Source organism: Benincasa hispida, chromosome 3, assembly GCF_027475165.1.
Source record: "Benincasa hispida cultivar pf3 chromosome 3, pf3_genome.v1.1, whole genome shotgun sequence".
Classification (NCBI taxonomy): Eukaryota; Viridiplantae; Streptophyta; class Magnoliopsida; order Cucurbitales; family Cucurbitaceae; genus Benincasa; species Benincasa hispida.
Window position 1 is genome coordinate 55,930,273 of NC_143480.1, and position 21,506 is coordinate 55,951,778.

The 21,506-nt window shown below is 37.6% G+C and overlaps 1 protein-coding gene across 4 annotated transcripts; it reads left to right on the top strand.

The window, feature by feature from the left end:
- Positions 1–5,551: 5,551 nt before the first annotated feature.
- LOC120073320 (BTB/POZ and MATH domain-containing protein 4-like) lies at positions 5,552–16,724 on the top strand. Of its 4 annotated transcripts, none has more exons than XR_016528551.1 (5): positions 5,614–6,289; positions 14,318–14,663; positions 14,784–15,170; positions 15,266–15,394; positions 16,197–16,724. XR_016528551.1 is itself a non-coding variant. In XM_039026089.2 (4 exons), the coding sequence occupies exons 1-4, from the start codon at positions 5,904–5,906 to the stop codon at positions 16,469–16,471; spliced, it is 1,287 nt and encodes a 428-aa protein (XP_038882017.1). In that variant the 5' UTR covers positions 5,552–5,903; the 3' UTR covers positions 16,472–16,724. The 4 variants fall into 4 exon arrangements, 1 of the variants encoding a protein (XP_038882017.1); XR_005480737.2 differs by having other exon boundaries at positions 14,784–15,063; positions 15,289–15,394; positions 16,186–16,724; XR_005480736.2 differs by having other exon boundaries at positions 14,784–15,063; positions 15,289–15,394.
- The last annotated feature ends 4,782 nt before the right edge of the window (positions 16,725–21,506 follow it).

The following is a 21,506-nucleotide window of genomic DNA, read 5'->3' on the forward strand; positions in this document are numbered from 1 at the left end:
TAACCTTTGTAGATGATTACTCTAGAAAATGTTGGATATTTTTCCTTAAATCTAATGACTTAGTGTTTGATAAATTCAAAGAATGGAAGACTATGGTTGAAGACAGCCAAATAAAATGTCTTAGAATTGATAATGGGCTCGAGTTCTGTGTAGAAAAGTTTAAAGTTTTTTTGTAGACAATAGGGGATCATTAGACACAAGACTGTTAGGTATACACCTCAACAAAATGGGGTGGCAGAGAGATTGAATAGCACAATCATGAAAAGAGTGAGAATTGTCAGATGCTATTATTTCTGAGAAGTTTTGGGCTGAGGCAGCATCCTACACAGTCTATACTCTTAATAGATGCCCTCATGCCTCTCTTGATATGCTAACTTCAGAAGGAAGTTGGACCAAACAACCTTCTAACCTAAATAATCTAAGGGTGTTTGGTTGCACAGGTTGTGTACATCAGAACAAGGGGAAGTTGGCTGCCTGAGCAGTGAAATGTATGTTCTTAGGTTTCATTAAAGGAGTGAAGGGTTTCATAATGTGGCATCCTACAGAAAAAAGGTGTATTATTAGTAGAAATACCATTTTCAGGGAGACTGAAATGTTCATGCAAAAACCTACTCCAATTGTTACAACGCCTTAAGGAAAGTATGATACAATTGAGGTGGAGCAAGTTCTTAACCCTACTACTGATCCCTCAAGCTCACAATCACATTTTGATCAACTACCTCAACATGAAGAAGATGTAGAAGATGTTATTTTTGATCCAGGGCACGGGGAACCAGATCTAAGGGGTTATAGCCTAGCAAGAGATAGACAAAGAAAAACTATAGTGCCCCCTTCAAGATATGATGACTATATCAATTTAGCTCTAAATGCTTCAGACCTAAATAATGAAGCTGAACCCTCTACTTTTGAAGAAGCAGTAAGCTGTCCTAAAGCTAAATTGTGGATAGAGGCAATGAATGAAGAAGTTGAATCACTTGTTAAGAATGACACTTGGGAGTTGGCTCTCTTGCCTAAAGGGTGCAAACCAATTGCATCCAAATGGGTTTATAAATACAAGGAAGTATTCTCTAATGTTCAAGGACCTAGATATAAGGCTAGGTTGGTAGCTAAGGGATTTACTCAAAGACCAGGTGTTGACTACAATGAGATAATTTTCTTCCGTGGTCAAGCAAACTTCTATCAGACTATTACTGTCCATTGTGGCTCAGCATGATCTAGAGCTAGAGCAACTTGATGTTAAAATAACTTTCCTACATGGTTTCTTAGATGAAGTCATTTAATCAACCTAAAAGGTATGAAGTCAGAGGGAAAGAAGATCATTTTTGCCTACTTAAAAAGTTAATATATGGCCTTAAATAGTCTCCTAGGTGTTGGAACAGAAGAATCAATGATTTTTTACAAAAGAATGGTTTTACTAAGAGTTCTTACGATAGCTGTGTTTATATAAACACTAACACTTACTCACATTCTATCTATCTACTTCTCTATGTGGATGATATGTTGCTATCAAGAACAATTATGCAATACTTAAATAAAGTTAAAGATCTACTTAAATCATAACTTGAAATGAAGGACATGGGTAATGCAAACAGAATATTAGGCACTGACATAATCAGAAACAGAAAATCATGCACACTTAATATTGATCAGTTTCAATATTGTCAGAAGTTATTCGAGAAATATCACATGACAGAAGTTAAATCGGTTTGTACTCCTATTGAAATCATTTCAAACTTTCAGCAGAGAACACACCAAAAGAATCAGATATTGAACATTTGAAGATAATGTCAACTATTCCTTATTCCCAAGTTGTGGGAAGTTTAATGTACCTAATGGTATCTATAAAACCGGATATTGCTTATGCTACAAGTCTGGTAAGTAGGTGCATGGCTAATCCGGGTAAGAGGTATTGGGAGGCAACTAAATAGATAATGAGGTATCTTAAAGGCACTTCAAGTGCCAAACTACTGTATCAACAATTATCAGACAAAGAACCAGAATTAGTAAGGTATGTTGACTCTGACTATGCTGGAGACTTAGACAAGAGGCGATCCCTATCAGGTTATATCTTCCTATATGAAAGGTGTGTTCTAAGTTAGAAGGTTACATTACAGTCAGTAGTAGCCCTCTCCACTATTGAAGCTGAATTTATAGCCCTTTCAGAAGCAGTAAAGAAGGGACTATGACTAAAAGTGAAGGAAATTGGAAGCGAGATTTCCATGAGCAGTGGAACAAGACTATTCCAAATTACAATCATGAATGAACATATGTTTACAGTCGACTTAAAAAAAGCGGTTATACAATTCAAATGCAGAAATTATAGCATGAACAATAAATGCATAAAGAGACAAACTCTACGCACATCGGCAGAAACGTCTCCACGCTTCGTTGCACATGAACACTCGAAAAACAGCAGCCTCGAACACCCGATCTACACGACCGCAACACCGTAGCAACACAATACGAACACTTTGCACTCGTCCTCAACGATCTCCTCGGTCATGAACTCCTCCACAACAGTGAACGACCTCTACAGAACCACGAACTGCCTCCAGAAAACCTCGACGATGTCGAGTTGAGTTTGACACCACCAACAAGGCGACCTTGATATTCTCGGTGTGAGAATCCAGAGGGTGGGCTCTGTTCGGACTTAGTATGAGGCAGACGAACGGAGGAAACAACGATCGCGTACACAACTGGGCAAGTGGGAGATGGCAGAGACTTATCGTATAGGTCGATGCTCAATCGTTTAGATAAAGCTATGCGATCGTTTAGCTATATCGTTTAGCTCGGTTTGTCGCCTACAGACTCTACACGATCGTTTACCTTGGGCAAGCGATCGTCTAGCAAAACTATGCGATCGTTTAGTAAATACTACACAATCGTTTAGCTTTACTCTGCACGATCGTTCAGCTCGTTCAGCCGTCGTTTAGTAAATCTGAATTTACTTGACGACTTCGTGAGTTTCTTTTGCGCGGAAAGAAAACCCAAAAACTTTTTCAATCTTTTGTAAAACTTTTTTTCAAAATAGGAAAACCATTTTCCTTTTTAACTCACGGTTACCATGATCCAATAACTACCCAATACTTTGGTTATTTAAAATAAAAAGTATTAATTATTCAATAATTAATATTATTATAAATATAAATGATAACCAACTTATCATACTATATTTATAACCTATAGTTTTAATATTTCATCTCATGAAACATATAAACCATAGTTCTTTTTCTATTCGATGGTATTTAATGTAAATCTCATTTACATCAATCCTCTACTAGACGTATCTTATACATCATACCGATTATATCATATATAATCAAAATACCTCTTGTCAATTTGAACATTTCAAATCAACACCAAGAACTAGTCCTCAACTGAATCCAAGCTACCAAGGGGACCTCATAGACCTGTAGCTCGAAGCTCCAACGGTAGGTGAATAACTGACTAAACTCTTTAGTCACGAGATCCACCATCCGTTAACTGCCAGACACTCCACTAAAGACCGACAGCTGAACTCTCTTTACCACAGATATATTATATGTCCATCTTAACCAATCAGCAGTACGACAACCCTTCACAGATCGCTCGTAAGTATAACTAGGCCAATAACCGTTATGCCCCTGTAGTTACATCTGTTTCCTTAAGTACTACTAATCCTTCTAATGAACATAAGTAATAGTCCTACTATGACCGAGTCTTCTCTTCCAAATAGAAGTTGTGGCCACTATGTTCAAGCCTCAGAATCAGTCCTTAAGGGAACAATTTCTCTACTTATCCCTGCTTCGGGAAAGGAGTGAATTCCATTTTGTGAATTGAGTTCCCAGCTCCCAGATCAGACAAGTCCCCAAAAAGGTAGGCATGTTGAGTTGGCAATCTGGCCACTCTCACCCATACTAATCAAATGACCGCCCTCAAAGGTAGGAGTTCCCAAAACACTAAGGATTGAGATCGTGTCACTTATGGTCGTTTAGGTGAGAAGTAAGTCTCTAGTATCGACGACATTATATACAGAGTCTAATCATCTCGTAGTCTAGGTCTTATACGAACTCTTTGTATAGGACACCCCCGCTCCACGTCTCCACATGAATGGTCAGGATCTACCATATGTAGTAGTTTATAACACTTGCAAACCTTTACAAAGTGGGCCGTATCCGTAGTGTCACAAGGATCAGGTATCCCACCTTAATCCTTATACTACAGACCGATTTAGGTTATCACTTAAGACATGATCCATTTGTATATCACATATACATGCTTAAGTTCGCATAAGATAACCAAAGAACTTTGTTTTTTGGATATGAGTAAATGCCAAAATTAAATAACATTTATTTTATTCATTGAATAATGTGTATCTTTACAAAACAACGAGACTCCGAGAGAATTAGGACACCAATCCCAACAAAAAGGGCTCCTACGTGATTTTGGGATTAAGCAAGATACAATAAAGATTTTTTTTTTTTTTTTTTGTGATAATTAAAGTACCATACATTTGTCTAAGCATCCTTAATATCACAACATAACGAAGCACAGAGATGTGAAATTTCATTTCATACGAGAATAGATTGAAAATAAACAGACTGAAGTGTTAAAAGTACATACCTCAGATAATGCTTTCGATATGTTAACCAATACTGTCACTCGGCTCAAACTTAAAAAATGCCTCGATATTATAGGGTTTGAGCTGAGAGACAAAGGTTGAAGAAAAAGAGGGTTAGCAAAGAGAAGTTGAAGAAACTACTTGAAGTTAAATTTCAAGGTGGAGATTGTTAATAAAGAAGGTGAAATCAACTTCAAAGTTTGTTGATTCAGTTATACACAAAACTATCTATAAATCTTTTTGTAATCTTTACTTGTGTACTTAGAAAAATATATTAGAAGAAAAAAAAAAGAAGATACTTATCTCTGTAAAAGAAAATCATCTCCCCATCTCTTAATGAACAACTTCTCTCCGTGGATGTAGGCTTTTTTTTTTTGGGCCGAACCACGTTAATCCTTGGTGTCTTTGCTTTCCTCTTCATCTACTTCACTTTCTTGCACTGGTTCTTCATCTAAATCTCCATTCTTGGAACATTTCGATCCTCTTACTTTTCTTTTTCTCTTTCGTTTGGCATTTAAAAGAAAAGTAAACATTTGTTAGTCATTCAAATCAATCCATTTCAGTGAGTGCTTGCAATTAAATCTGATCATCAACGTGTAAGGTCAAGATCTTCCTTCACGTGGATTGTGCTTTTAGCACAAGGTATTAGCTTCCAACTGATTTCAAAAGCAATAAGTGGTTTTCCTCTTTGGACCTAATTTTTACTTTTTGCAAAGCCCAAATCAATCTGTTGTTCCTTAGTTTTTCAAAGCCCAACAGAGTAACATAATTAAATGAGAAATTTCATTGGATGAGGAATGAAACGAGGAGTTTCTAACTTTTAAAATCACAAAGACTAAATTCTAACCGTTAAACTTTTCGAAAAAAGAGACGAAAATTTAAATTTCTAACGATCATAAAAATTAAATTTGTAAACTAATCTATTTGTAAAATGACTCGTATCGCCTGAATAAATGAAATCTAACTTTATACTCTAGTGCATTTTATACATTGTGGAGTTGATGACCATATCTATTGTCTAGATTTCTTCATTTATTTATGGGAGATGAACTCTTGGTTTTCCCCTTTCCCTCAAAACTTCTATTGCCAAGTAAAAAAGAAACCAAAAAACAAAATCCTTCTTCCTTCTTCGTTCTTACCCAAATCTTCCATTTCATTCTCTCTGTAAATTCTCCACCAAAACCTTCACAAACTCCATATCCGCTTCACACCCAGTTCCCTTTTCATCTTCATGTTCTCGACCTAGGGTTTCAATTCCACGTTCAATCCCATGAACATCTCATTTCTTCACCCATAGCAGAAGATGTACTCCCCCAACAAAAGCCCTTTAGCTTCTCCGACCAGCTCCCGTTCTGTTACTGAGACTATCAATGGCTCCCACAACTTTGTGATCAAGGGTTATTCTCTCGCTAAGGGGATCGGCGTGGGAAAGCATATTGCTAGCGAGAATTTTTCCGTCGGAGGTTATCAGTGGGCTATATACTTTTATCCTGACGGTAAGAATCCTGAGGATAATTCGGCTTACGTGTCAGTGTTCATTGCCTTGGCTAGCGATGGCACTGATGTCCGTGCCTTGTTTGAGCTCACTTTGGTAGACCAGAGTGGTGATGGAAAACATAAGGTGCATAGTCATTTCGATCGCTCGCTTGAGAGTGGGCCTTATACGCTCAAGTACAGAGGTAGCATGTGGTAAGAATTTTGTTTGTGTTAATGTTTAAGTTTTCTCGTTTTTGTTGCCTGTGAATGAATTTAGAACCTAGGGTAATGGTTAGTTGCACGATGTTTGTTCAATTGCCATTCATTTTGACGTGTTTAGAGGACGATTAACAAACATAAGAAGGATGTTTTAGATTTTCAGATTCGCAATATATAGAGAGGATTTTTCTTTTACCTTTTATATCAATGTTGATAGCTAAAATTAAGCAAGGATGCTATTTCAACATCTATTATTATTTTGACACATACTGAAGTTGTCGAATCCACAATGATGAACTTATGGCATAATTGACGAGGAACTGTGGGATGTGCTTTATTGCAGACTCTCTGCTGTCTGTGTGCTAAATTACCTATCAAATCGCAGAGTTACATTTTCCCCCCTCCAAACAAGAAATAAAAATTGAATTAATGGAAAGAATCAAATGCCCAAAGATACAAAAAAGACCTCCCAATTTATAAGAACATTTTGCACAGAAAATTTCGAGAATGGTTTAGAAAAAATACAATTGTGATGACAAACCATTATTTTGCTAGTTCTAAAAACCTGTTTGATTGCCTTCCAGCCAAATTTCAGAATTATTGGCTTTACCTGAATTTACCCATAAATGTGGTCTTGGAGGTAAGGAAGGCCCAAGAGAAAAGATAAGAATATAGCTCTTAGAGCCATTCAGCTATCTGAGAGCCTGAGGTATGCATTGCAAATTAAAATCCCATAGCAATTGACTCCAGCAAGCCTTAGCAAAGAATTTATCAATCTTGCTTCCTTGGATCCACATAACATTATGAGGACATTGAGGGCTTAAAGAGCCATATTTCTTTATTTTAGTCCACCAACTTCTAAACCTCCTTACAAGATGGGCCAGCTTGCCAACGTTGTCGCTTTCCCAAAAGAAATCACATTTTCTCCTCAACATTGAGTTGAAAGGAAGAGCTTCTTATCCATACTTCTCAAATTTATGGCTAATAGCATCCCATTAGACGCCAAAAAATGTTTTTTCAATGGCCTTCCAACTCGCATTGTTTAGCCACACATATGAACTATCCACAAGGCATTTCATTATTTTGGTAAAAATATCATGGTGAATATTCTCTTTCAACCTGAAATCTTCTAGGCCCTTAGTAAGTAAAGCTAAATTGTTCTTCATTAAGTTGCTAACTCGAGGCTTCCATAAACTATAGGCAAACACTCGTTGTTCCAATGAGTCAGGTGGCTCCCTTTGGCAGTTCTCAACTCTCTATTTCTCCAATTCAAAGGAATCTTTTTTGGGCATCTTAAAAAGGGAGTATGTATAGACACATGCTAAATAAGGTAGCTTCAAGAAGAGAACGCCTCCCTCATTTAGAGAGGTAGGAATTCCATCCTCCTTTTACTTAATTTGCCTTTTAGTCTCCGAACCTTGTCCCAAATACTCAAGAAGCGACATGTTAACAATGCAATTCCATTCCAGGGTCGCTGATGAAACTTCATCCCCTTCAATATTGAGACCAACCAAGAGAGGTTTAGAGAGATTTATCCTAAACCCGATGTCATCTCAAATCCACTTACCATATTCTTTAAATTATAAAGCATAAAATAGTCGTGGGCCAAAGAAAGCAACGCGCCGTCATCAAAATGCAAGTGAGAAATGTGAACCACTCCACCTCTAATGGAGAGCACCTTGAGAAAGCCATTTCTAATCCATTTTTCGATCAACCTATTGTAAACATCTGCCATCAATACAAACAAGAAAGGATCAAGCGGATTGCCTTGTCTTAACCCCCTAGTAGCATGAATCTAACCCCCTGGTCTACCGTTGATTAGGATGGAGAAAGAAGGGTTCGTAGTGCAGGCTTTAATCCAACCAATATAGCAAATTCCGAAACCTTTTCGCTTTAGCACCTTAAAAAGAAAGTCTCAATCAACCATATCGTGAGCCTTCTCAAAATTAATTCTGAAGGGCCACTCCTTCTTGTTAACAACTAAGTCATCAAGTAACTCATTGACAATTAGAATTGGGTCGAGAATTACCTTCCCGCAATGAAGGCTGATTGGCTGCTACTAATAGTTTGATGGAGGATCTTTTTCAATCTCTTAGCTAAAACTTTTGCAATAAGCTTATAGAAAATAGTGATCGAACTTATTGCTAAAACTTTTGCAAGAAGCTTATACAAAATAGTGATCTAACTTATTGGTTTGAAATCAGCAACTTCGGTAGCACTCTATTAGGGAGAAGACAAGACAATTGTATGTTTCATTGATACAACAGTTCAAAATGTCATATTGAACACTGTTAGCACCTCATTTTAATGATGTTCCAAACCTTTTTAAAAAATTCTCTAGTATACCTATATGGACCTGGAGATCTTCTTTTTAAACCAAATCATCAAAAGGATCTTCCAACAAATCATCAATAGCTTCCTTGATTTTAGTTTTAGAAAAAGGATCTTCTGACAAGGAACTACTATGGGCATCGATAGGCTTCTTGTCAATGTTGGATGGAATATAACGGTTGCCACTGTTTGTAGTAAGCTTTGCAAAGAAGGAAACCAATTCACTCACAATCAATTCTGCTTTGAGCATCAATAGGCTGCCACTCAAAGCCAAATATTCACCTTCCCAAGAATTTATTTTTATTTCTCATTGTAGGATTGGTAGCCACTAACTGTCGACTTACCCCTAAATCATCTTCTAATTCAACTATATATAATTACAAATCATTCCAAATCATTTGGCCTTGGCTCACCTACCTCCCTTTTAGACCCATCTTCTCCAGTAGCTGGAGAGCCTTGATAATAATAAAATCCTTCATGGACTGAAAAGGAGACATTTGCCCTTCCATCGTAGAGGTCACATCCCCTTTACTTCTTTTTCTATCTTTTTCCTCTTCTTTCCTAAGGATTTTTGCTTTTTATTAGAAGGTTGGTACCCACTGCTCCCTTTAGATGGATAAGTCATTTCAAAGTCCATTTGCAAAGGTAGGTGACAAGTATGATTTCTCTGCCAAGCAGTTAGCGTTCCTTTTCCCCAATATTTCATCCGTAATATGACTTCTTTTGCCTTGGTTCACGAGCTGTCAGTTTTTGAGAAATATCCAATTGTTTTTGTTGTCAATGTGAAAATCCATTTCTGCTTGAGGGGAGAAACAACCATGAATTGAGACTATCCAACCAAAAAAGTTGGAGACGTCTTTTCACTTGGTCTCATTAACTTAGCTTGAGCTGGGATGACCCCACAGCAATTTCTTGCCACCTTGATAGCAACTTCTAGACATTTAGACAAAGCAATCGTTTTAGTAGCATACTTAATAAAACCTCTACATTTCCTGCCTTCTAACTTAAATATATTTTCATGTCCACATATACCAAGAGGGTGAAATCTAAATTTATCCAACCCTATAGGAGGGAATAACCTGTGATCTTCCTTGTATGGAGCAGCTCCATTGTTCAAATTTCAATGTAAATGTCCCTAGTGTAACCCATCCCCTATTTTGCACTAGAAGAGCTACTTTTGAATCAACAGTAAGGCCCTATCGGCTTGAAAGGGACTGACCATGCAATTTTCATTAACTAGCTCTGAAGAGTCTCATTAGCTCCCCCTTTTTTTTTTTTTTTTTTTTTAATAAGAAACCGAGTATTGTATAAAAAATGAACAAAGGATAACAACCATTACCTTGAAACCAATCGTTATGGAAGTTTTATCAAATGATACAATTATGGTGCTCCAGGTGAAATCATGTAGCGTCGAACTATTCCCTTTTTCTTTTGAGATAATAGGGCTCTTGGATGTTTCAATACCCTCGTCATTTTTCTTTCTTCTCAAAACATCTGCAAAGGAGCTACTAGACACCTTGACCCCATTCTCTAACTAGTTTTGGCTATTGGAGACATAAGGGCAGCCAGGCAGGCATAGAGACACATTAGAGATGGTGAAGAGAACTATAACAAGTCCAGACATAAAGATTCCTCATCCTTTGGAAAACATGGGAATCCTGCAACAACGAAAGTAACTTTGAAACCTTTGACGGATTCTTGTTTAATTTCTTGTTTAAAAAAAAAAAGGAAAGAGAAAACAACGAAACCCCAAATGATAGAGAAAGAATTAATTGAGGGCGGCAAAGTTGAGGCTATAGACTGTATATTGCAACCTCATATTAGACATATGGTATAAATAGGGAATGTGAAGCAAAGAGATTTCTTCCCCACCCAATAATCCCCTCATAAATAGGTATCCAATTCATACCCAATGGAACAATTCACAAATTGGGAAAAGATAGGGGAAGTTGAGAAAATAGTCTTGTTACAAGTTTCTCCGAAGTTCCAAAAATCCCACTTACAGGGACTCACTCGAATGGGTGCGTATAATCTTGTCTTTTTACCTGGTCGACAGGTGGCTGCAGTATTTAGGGTTACATGTAGGGTCCGAAGCACAAAACTTTTAGGGTTAGTTGAGTGCCTACTGAAGACTTCTTACTCGATGTCTTTTTCAAAATTAATTTGAATAAAGTTTCCTTGTTTTTCCATGAGCATTACATGCCTTGTTGCAAATTCTTGCTTAATAAATTGCATGCAAAGAACATTCCAGTTGGTTTGATCCACTAACTTGTGGAGCGTTCAAATCCTAGGCAAGGAACTAGTTTTCTCATCTTGGATCTTTTTGGTTCAGGTAATTCACCTTTATCCTTTTCTTGAGGTTGGAATTGAATTGATTTGGGTTTTTGGTGGTTGTAAGTTAATAAGTTGATGTAAGAATAATAGAAGTTAATTGGTAATTAGGCAATATTTTAAGTTAATTCCCTTTTTACCCCCACTTGTAATAAAACTCTATAAATAGGAACATTGCCCTCTTGTATGAAACACATTATTATTCTAATAAAAGATTTACAATCTTGATTCTTGGAGGATTTGAGGCTATTTAGGCTACGTCATAAGTCCTAGTCACTTTTGGGTTCTTGCTTCTATTCATAATTCATCAAACGACTCAAATCATTCATATTTTTCCAAAGATCTTCCTCGTCCATTTGTGCCTAGGCCTTAGTGATGTGTCTATGCATGTAGACATTTGAGCATTTGGACCACATTCTTTAGAGATTTTCTTTCACCCGACAAATTGTGACAGAATCTTGCTGGTGCTTGGGGTTGCCTTGTCTCTTGATTAAGGTTTGCAGGCTACAATGGAGGAGGCCCTTGTCCCTCCTTGTAAAGGTAGATTTCTTTCTCGATTGGGATTCTTGGCAACATGGTTTGTTTGGTTAAAACGATAGAGAGGCAAGTTTTTACTGGTGTAGAGGGGTTTTGGGATGAGATTTGGAGATTGACTCATTTTAGTGTCCCTTTGTGGCCGTTTGCGACTAGTTCTTTTTGTAATATTTCTTTTCTAATAGTTTACAACTGGAGTTCCCTATTACGAGACTGTTTTAGTTTTTTCTTTTGGTGGCTTGGGTATGTGTCCATCTTGGTTTTTGTTGTTGTTCTTCTGTCCCTCTTAGTGAAAATGGTCGTCCTATTATTTTTTGAAAAAAGATCAAAAGCGTTTGATATATGTATGTGTGCATGCCTGTGTGTTTGTAGGTCAGGTATTATTGATTTTTTGGGAGAAAGTAACTATGTGCTTTCTCCATATTAAATTTTTCTTTGGTTGCATGAATTGATTAACCATCCTTTCTCCATAACAATTTTATTTTTAAGTTATGGACAAAGTTTTTCCCCTACCAATGTAATGTTCATTGGTCTTGTCTAAAGGATGTCCATTGTTTGTTGACAAGGGTGTATGTGGATCGGGATGGGTCTGAATCAATACCATACTGGCCCATTCTTGGCTGAAATTAGCAAGATAAATCCAAATCAAAGCAATAAACTACTTTATTTAATAATTATGCAATTGAATCAACTCGATTGAGTTGTATTTTGGTTTTTGGCTAGCAATCCAATTTTTCGTACTAGATGTATCTTTGGAGGCTTTGGCTACCCAGAGTGAAAAACTTCTCAACTGTGTAACCATCTTCCCCTTTGGTCATATAATGTGGCTTGAAAATTAAGCATGTCTTTGTAGTAAATCTTGACTAGAGAGTGGTGCAACCATACCGATTCTAGTGCACCAGATTCCATCAAAATGTGCCAGTTAAGCATGTCTGGGCGAGAGTAGTGCAAAATTGTGAACCTAGACCTAGGAAGTCCTTGTGTTGCACCCCTTAAAAAAACCTGCTCGAGAATTAGTATTCCTTCTTGAAGAAATCCCTTGAACTTTGATGATTGGAGCCTGGTCGTTGTGAAAATATGTAGAAAACTATGGAAAAAGAAACATGCTCATCTTTCGAGAGGAGGCCCCTTACTTTTGCTTAATGGGTTCTTTCTTGCTTGATCAATTTTCTATGGGTTCCCCCCCTCCCTCCTAAATAAAGGTCCTAGAAAAGTGGCCAAGGAGATTGTAAAGCTCATAAGAAATTTATATGGGTATGCAGAGGACGGGAAGGGCGATGGATCTCATCTTGTCGAGTGGAGCTCAATCTCTCCATGTTAGTACAGGGGGTGCTGGGTTTCAAGAATTTGAAGTCTAGAAATATTTCCTTGGTCTCTAACTAGGTTTGGCATCTTTTTCACGAGGACCCTCTGTGGTTTTTAACCATTCTTAGCATTTATGGATTGAACTTTGAGGATGAGAGCTGATTCATGAAGCCGGAGAAGTCCAATTGGAAGGTGCCCCAGAATTTTTTCTCTAAGTGCAAGTTCTTGATGGAAGGTTCCTTTCTTTTATTTTTTTGTTCGTAGTTGTGGTACAGGCAATAAGATTCTCACTTTCTTTCTTTTTTTTTTTTTTTTTGGGAAGACTCTTAGTTTTTCCACAGCATTTTAAATATGTTTCCCCCCCTCTCTATATTGTAATTGAGTCAATGTCAGACAGTGAGGTGGTTGACTGGATTCTAGTATTTGACATTTGTTGAAACATGTTTCCAACGTCCATGTCTGAAAAGTGTCAAGCACATCAGTGTTGGGCACATACAAGTTAGGATAGAGTGTCGGTGATTCACAGTTATATTGGTTATACAAGAATTCTCTCATCTTTGATGATTTTGCTCTGTGCTCCCTAATATTCTGGTGACTGGTAGGATTGTGAACCTAACACGTGGACTACCGTTAGCTTTTTCATTTTATATTCCAGCTCTTGAGCAACTTAAAACTAAGTGAACTAACTAATTTTTAATTTTCTACGTGTTTCTTTTTCACTTGTCTCTTGTTAGCCATCTTCTTGCTATTGGATATAAAAAAATAAGGGTTTTTTTGGTTGGCAATCCAAATGTTGTTTTATGTTTTCAGATTCACTGAGTACAACAAATATTTGGCAGACAACTTGAATTCTGTTTATAAAAATTGTTTTTGGATTTTGTGATTCAAATTGTTTAAATTATGAAAACAATATTTTTATGTTTTCATTATCTCTAGATTTTAAATTTTAAATTTTAAAATGCAGTATTATATTGAATAAAGATGAAAACATTTAGAAATACTGTATGTTATGTTATAAACATAATTCATTTTTAAAAATTAAAATATGTATTATGTAATGTATCATAATTATATAATATTACAAAACAATAATTATACAAATTTTTTTAACATAAAACATGTTCATAAATAAATTAATAATTGTTTATTGTTAACTAATATTCAGTTGGTGGATACAAATAATTTTATGATTTATAAATATAGTATCAAACACATTTTAAACAATTGTTTTAATAGAATTCAATTTCTGAATCGGTTACCAAACACATATGTGAAAATGTGAAATATAACTTTATTTTCGTTGAATTCCTTGTTTTCAGATTCCTCACCAAACATGCCCTAAATAATCCTTTTAGTTTAAAGTCCATTATCAAAGTTCGCATAATTACATTAAAAATTTTGTGACTGTGGAAAGGCTTTCCTTTCACCTTTTCCTTTCACAAAATGGAATTGTATGCAAGCTTGTTTTATGGTTTATATAGTTTTTATTATTAATTATTGTGTTACTTCCTTTGGTATTAGGGGCTACAAGCGCTTCTTCCGAAGGACTTCACTTGAAACTTCGGTTTTCCTCAAGGATGATTGCTTGAAAATAAATTGCACTGTTGGTGTTGTTGTATCTGGAATAGATAGTTCAAGACTACACTCCATCCATGTCCCTGAATCTGATATTGGAGCTCATTTTGGTACATTGCTGGAAAATGAGGAGGGTTCAGATATCACTTTCAATGTGTCTGGGGAAAAGTTTCGTGCTCACAAGTTAGTACTGGCTGCTCGCTCTCCTGTTTTTGAGAACGATTTTGTGAATATGATGGAAGATGATAATGATGAAATTCTTGTAACAGAAATGGAACCTAGGGTTTTTAAGGTGAATTCTCTTGAGAACTATTACTTTTGTCACTTCCAATATTTAATTCACTTTACTTGTAGCAGATCTTGGTGTGCTTCTTCACGTCTGCTGACAGTTTCTTGCTTTTCATCTGAGCAGGCTTTGCTGCATTTCATTTATAGGGATACTCTCCCAGAAGATGATGAGTTCTTGGAAGCAAGCTCGTCTTCAGTTCCGTCCTTGCCTGATTCATTACCTGCAAAACTGTTAGCTGCTGCTGATAAATATGATTTGCCCAGACTTAGATTGATGTGTGAATCTGTACTTTGCAAGGACATATCTGTGAACTCCGTATCCCATATTCTGGCCCTTGCTGACCTCTATCACGCTGCTGATTTGAAGTCTGTGTGCCTAAAATTTACTGCCGAGAATCTTGTTGGTATGTTTTTGGCTGATTTTCATTGAAGAATTACCATTCTATGGATCAATTTCAGCAGCTATGCATATTCCATAACATGGAGTAGAATTATAACATTGTGCTTTCCGGTAATCTTTCTTATGTTTAACATGACTGAAATAATACGAATAATGGTATAGTTGAAATTTGTGTACGCTGCTGAGCATTTGTTTCTGTGAATCAGTCTGCTGAACATTTGTCTTTTAGGTGACTTGGGCGACATATTACTTTTCTAATTAGGATTGCGCCAGTGTGCCCGGCCGTTTTTTCTTCCTCACATCTTACAATTGGTCGAAGAAACTCATGATTGTTGGTGTGCATCTTCTTGAATAAACGTTTTTTTGGTGGCTGAATCCTGTTTTTTCTACTGTCTTGAACTCGTTGATAATATAGGTTTTTCAATTCATGATGCAGTGTTGTCTGCCTAAACTTTTGCCCATTTTTCTTTGGCTTTGTTTTAAGGAAACCCAGTTACTATTGAATTTTCACTTCACAACGGGACCAAGAATCTCAAGAAACTAGGAACTTGTTTGTCCTTTATTATTCCTCTAATTTTTTTTTTTTTTTTCATGCTAAGAATCTGACTAGTGGATAAACTATTTTCTGAAAGGAAATATTATAGGCCCTAGTCCATTATACATCCTCCAGGAGGAAGAATTGCAAACCTAATCAATAGGGTAGTTACATGGTTATCATCATCATCATCATCAGGAAACTGAGAATTTATCCACACAAAAACCCAAAAGACAAAAGACAGCCTAAAGGCAAGGGTGAGAGAACTTCTCCCTAAAGCATATAATAAAGTGATGCTTTAAGGAGATTTTGTGTGTGTTGTGGAACCTTTACTATGTAATTCTGTTAGACTGTTACCATAGATGAATACAGAATGTCCTGAGATACTGTCACATTTTGGCAAGACTGAGTTTTTGGGCTCCTTGAATTCATGATAGGGCTGTATTCTGTTATACTTTCTGTTAAAATAGTGCTATTCCGGCTGTGCTTTACCAGTTTGCATGCACTATGATATGCATTATTTGAAGTTGTCTATTCTCTTTATCTTGGATGTGGACAACTTCTCTTTATTCATAGCCTGATTGTCCAAAGGTTTGGTGCAGCTGTAATGCAATCCGATGGGTTTGAGTTTCTCAAAGAAAACTGCCCGTTGCTGCAGTCAGAGCTTTTGAAGACAGTTGCCGGGTGTGAGGATGAGGAGCTTAGTGGAGGAGGAAAGAGTCGTAGCGTGTGGGCTCAATTCTCTGACGGTGGGGATACAAATGACAGAAGCGTGAGGCAACTGACCTGGGAAAATGGAGAAAGGAGTCGAAACCTGTGGGTGCAGCATTCTGATGGTGGGGACGCTTGCATACGGAGTCCAAGGAGAGAAGGCTAACACACATAATTGGTAACTTACTATTGTGGTTTGTATAATAACATTTATGACATGAACTTCAGAACTACCGAGTAAAAGCGAAGATTTGTAGCAATAGAGAACGTAAAGGGAAAGCATTGCTCTCGTTGTTTATCTATTGTATGTGGAATCAGGAAATTGGCATTTGTGCTTTGACTAATTGCTTTGGAAGATGTCATAACCTTTGTAATGGATGTTGCTTGACTGAATAAAGCTTTACTTGTTCAGAACTAAATGGATTTTTTCAATTGAACTTCTACACTGTTTTTTCTTCTCCCAAATCCCATCCCAACCCCTCATTTTTCTGCTTAATTTACTTTCACAAAACAAGGGGTGTGAAGTTGAATTTGAACTCCCAAGTCCCATTGGAGGACCATTTGTTTTTGTTTTTGTTTTGTTTTGTTGGGAAAGTTGTGGAGGAGAGATTAAAAAGTCTTCTCTAAATGGCTGGGAGCATTTTGTATTGTCTTAGGGAATATTCTCCTCTTGATGTCAATATATTGTAAGAAATGCTTTACATATTGGTTTGGGAGCATTTCATATTGGTGTAATTGGAAAAAATAGCTTAAAGGGGACTGGAAGAACATATGGATTTGACAGACAGAGCTAAAGACTATCAAGACAGATGTTTAGAAATTGAGTATCATGACAAATGTTTCAAAGGGTTTCGACGAATGAGAGACTTGGTGTCGACGAAAGCAGTCGAATGTATATCAACTCAAGTAGATGTTCAAACAAAAAAAAAAAACGTCGGATGATACAAGGAAGGTTTTGGCTTCTCTATTGCAGCAGGGCTTACATTGAGGTAGGACCTAGGCATCATCAACTAATCTTGGAGGGGTTTGTTCAGAAACATGAGAGGGATCCCGCTTTTAGAGGAGATGATTCAAGTTCAGGGCTATTTTGAGTAGATATGTATTTTGAAATTCACAAACTAACTGATTGTGAGGAAGTTATTGTTATTGTGGTGAGTTTTGAGGGAATCCCTTTATCGTGGTATTGCAGGACTAAAGGTTGGGTCAATTCGAAGATACGTTTATTAGAGCATTTCTTAGCATCTATATAATAGAGTCTTATTTTCCAATCCTCCTTTTTGTTGGATTTTCAAGTCTTGATACTTTGAGATGAAAGGACGAATTGATTAACGTGAGATGAAAGTTATGATTGATTGTGGGGCAATCTATAACTTCATTCCTTAGAGGGTGGTTGGTGGATACTCTAAAAATTGTTGATAGAGACAACATATTAAGGAAGGTAAGGAAGTGTACTAGACAATGATGTTGAACCACTTAACAACTTCTTACCTCTCATACTTAGAGGTGTCAATGTGGTGTTAAGTGTGCAGTGGTTACATATAGGGTGACTGGGATTGATTGGAAATCACTAAACATGAAGGTGGACCATGCACAATCCCAAGTAATCTTGAAATAGGAATATTCTCTCACAAAGGTAGATGTGATATTGAAGGGATAATCAAAGTTTGGGATGAAATGAACTAGAGCTTTTTGATATAACTCACAACTTTTTCTTCTGCATTTGACCAAAGCGAGTCAACTGTGATGTTATCGGTTACAACAACACCAACATCGATAGTCTAAATGCCCAAGGAATATGAATCTTTGTTGGGAGAGTTTAGAGCTATTTTTTTCTACATTTGAAGTGAGTGAATCAACTATGATGTTATCTTTTACAACAATACCAATATCACTAGTCTAGTTGCTCAAGGAATATGAAGCTATGTTCCACTTACCGAAAGGACTATTGCTCCATAATGAAAAAACAGGATTGAAAATCCTATATTATCAATATGAAATGGAACCTAGGGATTTTATGGTGAATTCTCTTGAGAACTATTACTTTTGTCACTTCCAATATTTATTTCACTTTACTTGTAGCAGGTCTTGGTGTGTTTCTTCCCGTCTGCTGACAGTTTCTTGCTTTTCATCTGAGCAGGCTTTGCTGCATTTCATTTATAGGGATACTCTCCCAGAAGATGATGAGTTATAATCATCGTGACATTAATCATTGTACCCAATTACCTAAGGGAACTTTTTGATGAATAATCTGTTTTTAAAGACTTATAGAAGATAGAGATAACAAGACTAGAGAACAGATTGGTAATTGCAGTAATTCTTCAACCTAATGTTAGCCCTTATTCCAATCCAATCTCATTGGTAAAGAAGGGTGGGCCTGGAGTTTTTGTATTGATTTTCATATTTTCAATGACGTGACTATATTGGTAATCAAAGAGCGTTTTGGCGAGTTATATGAGTCTCAAGTTTATTCTAAACTCAATCTTAAGTATAGATATCGTTAGAACCTGAGAACTAAATGATAGCTCCCTAAATGAGTTATTTTATTGTCTCTAGTCACGTTCGTTTATAATGATTAATATGTTCAAATATCTATATTTGTAGGAACTCGAGTAATGCATGCATTTCGGAGCGTTAAGAGCAATTCTGGGTTAATTTGGACTAATTAAGAGCTCATTGTAGCATTTAGACTTCAAAAGAGAAACGACGAAAATACCCCAAGGAGGCCTGACACTACGTGGCGCAATGCACAATGTCTCAACCCTACTATGACTGAATGGGTTGAGACTCCCACGAAGTGGACAAGACAAGAAGCATGGATGATGACATCCAAAAGGGTGTCACGATTAGGCCAAAGAAAGGGCAAGAGAAGTGAAGTGCCATGATGTGATTGAGGAGGACGATGCATCATCCAACACACAAAGAAGAGTGAGCAAACATGTCAGGTTGAACATCAAATAAGAAGACAAGCACCAGTGTCATTGGTGGTGTCATTGACAAGCTTAGTGGTGGCCAGATGGGTTCCGGGCCATGACCTTGGAAGTCAGGGTCTCGTCGCGAGTTTGGATGAGCGGCTCTGGAGTTAGATGCATATTGAGGAAATATGAAAGCACGTCGAATCTTATGTCAATCAGAGTTTAGACGAAAGCTCTACGCTGGCGAGTGACCGTTCGCAATAATCTATATGCATGGGTGGTAGATTAAGAAATATTCAGAAAGCACTATAGGGGGAGGCATGATGTTGGCTCTCCACCACCCCTGGCCTTCGGTGCCTAAGTGAGCTGCCACATGACACATGAGGCATGTGCGAGTGTTGTGGGATGAGTGTCCCGGAAAACTTCCTGTGAGGAGGAGTAACTCAAGGACCGTGTCGGGTGGAACGAGTGTGCCGATATTGTGCCTTCTCGGAAAGAGTGGAGGTTGGTACATATGCTTAGGTAGCAGCACAATATCTTCAAACGACACGGTACGATCGCAAGTGCCGTCATGCCATGATGATGTTAGTATTGATGATTGTCCCATTGGTCCTGGTAAATGCGAATGACCCAAGAGTCGGTTCTCGATAGTTGCCTCCCTATGTGAAATGAAGTTGTATGTCATCCTAAGGTTCGGGTGGCATCCTTGAATACTGGTGGACACCTGGTGAGTGTCGGAAAGCTAATTTTGCCTCAGTTAGAAGCAAAACTCATCTCGGTTGGCAAGTGTAGCTAGTTCATGTTTCAAGATGAGGCAAGAAGCTTATAGTGAGTTTGATATAGTAGGATTGACCTTGTGATAGGTCAAGGCTCATGCCGGTAAGGTCTTCAGTCGATATGAGGTTGGGAAGATCGAGTGATCGAGAACTAAGGTGAAAGAGAGATGATGGAATGTACAAAGGGGCGACGTACATTGTCGAGATAAGCTAAGTTGTAAACGTCAAGTTGAGAACACACGATTAAGATAATGTCACGGGCGAGCGAAAGAATGCTCTCCGGTATGGATAGTCGAACAGATGTTCGATGTGAGTCGTGAGACAAAAGGTTACGTAAGCTCGATTAAGAATGAAAGAACCTCGTCTGATGGTTTGACAGAGTAAGATGGCTCGAGAAAAGAATATATTGGCTAGGATTAGCCTTTAGGCTGACCTTGTTTGAGCAAAAGATCATGGGCTGCACGGTTGAAGAAGTATGACTATGACATTTGGTATCAGAGCTACACTTTGAGTGTTGAGTCAGACCTCGAAGACAACCCATTCGTTATCAGAGTGACTTCACAAGTGTGTCAAGAGTATCAGTTCAACAGGGCAGTTGTGGTAGTCCGTATCAGAGACAGGATAGCGTAAAAGCCTGACTTTTTAAATCTGAACGAGTGCTAAAAGTCGGTTACTTAGTTGAGAGGAGTCAAACTCGTCAATAAGAACCAAGCTCTATTGCTTAGGAGTTTGGCGGTTCCGTGTTCGGTCCTAGAAACGAGAAAATAAAAAAAAATCAAACAAATCAAATTCAGATTAGGCAAAAAGTGGCCAATGCCCTGACAAGCGAAGTTTCACATTAGTGGCCCATTGATGTGAAATGGTCTGAGACTGAGTGCTAGAAGACAAGTTTAAGAGGAAGAAAGGTGGTAAGATCTCATGGAACGTTAGATTGGGGGCAATGCTAGAAGAGAAAGAATCTGTCTATGTTTGCTCACCCTGAGTAGACACGAGCCATAATGTGCTCTTAAGACAGTGACAAGAGCTTGAAAGGGGAATTGGGGAAGTGACATTCACTTGCCTTAACTTCTTCATAAGCCAAGAAGTTGTGCGCTCAAGTATGTTTGTTGTTGTTTGCGGTAGAAACGAAGCTAAATGGGAGATTGGTTGGGTGATACCTAGACCTTAATCCCTTTTAAGACAAGTCAGATGGTCACTTTTGAGGTATACGAAGGCCTGAGTGATGTTTGTGCAATTCAAGAGGAAGCAACATTGCAACCGTTGGGTTAGCGTTGGCAGTGTCTGCGTTGACTCTTTTGGGAATCTATAAGTAAAAGATGAGACAATCAAGGCAAAAGTACGAATTAGCAAGATGGCCTTCAGGCCGTCTAAGAGAAAGAGAAAGAAAAGTGTTTCTAGAGAATTAACAAGTGGCCATGGGGGTACACCATGGCCAGAGAAGTGTTTCTAGGGCACAAGAAAAGGAAAGAAAGGAAAGAGATAGAAGGTGAGCCAAGTATGGTGCCTTCAAAAG

Bases quoted from the DNA above. Each gene is read 5' to 3' on its own strand.
- LOC120073320 (XM_039026089.2), top strand. From the start codon at position 5,904: ATGTACTCCCCCAACAAAAGCCCTTTAGCTTCTCCGACCAGCTCCCGT. The intron at 6,290-14,317 runs GTAAGAATTTTG...CTTTGGTATTAG, and splicing joins AAGTACAGAGGTAGCATGTG to GGGCTACAAGCGCTTCTTCC. The intron at 15,064-16,196 runs GTATGTTTTTGG...GGTTTGGTGCAG, and splicing joins TACTGCCGAGAATCTTGTTG to CTGTAATGCAATCCGATGGG.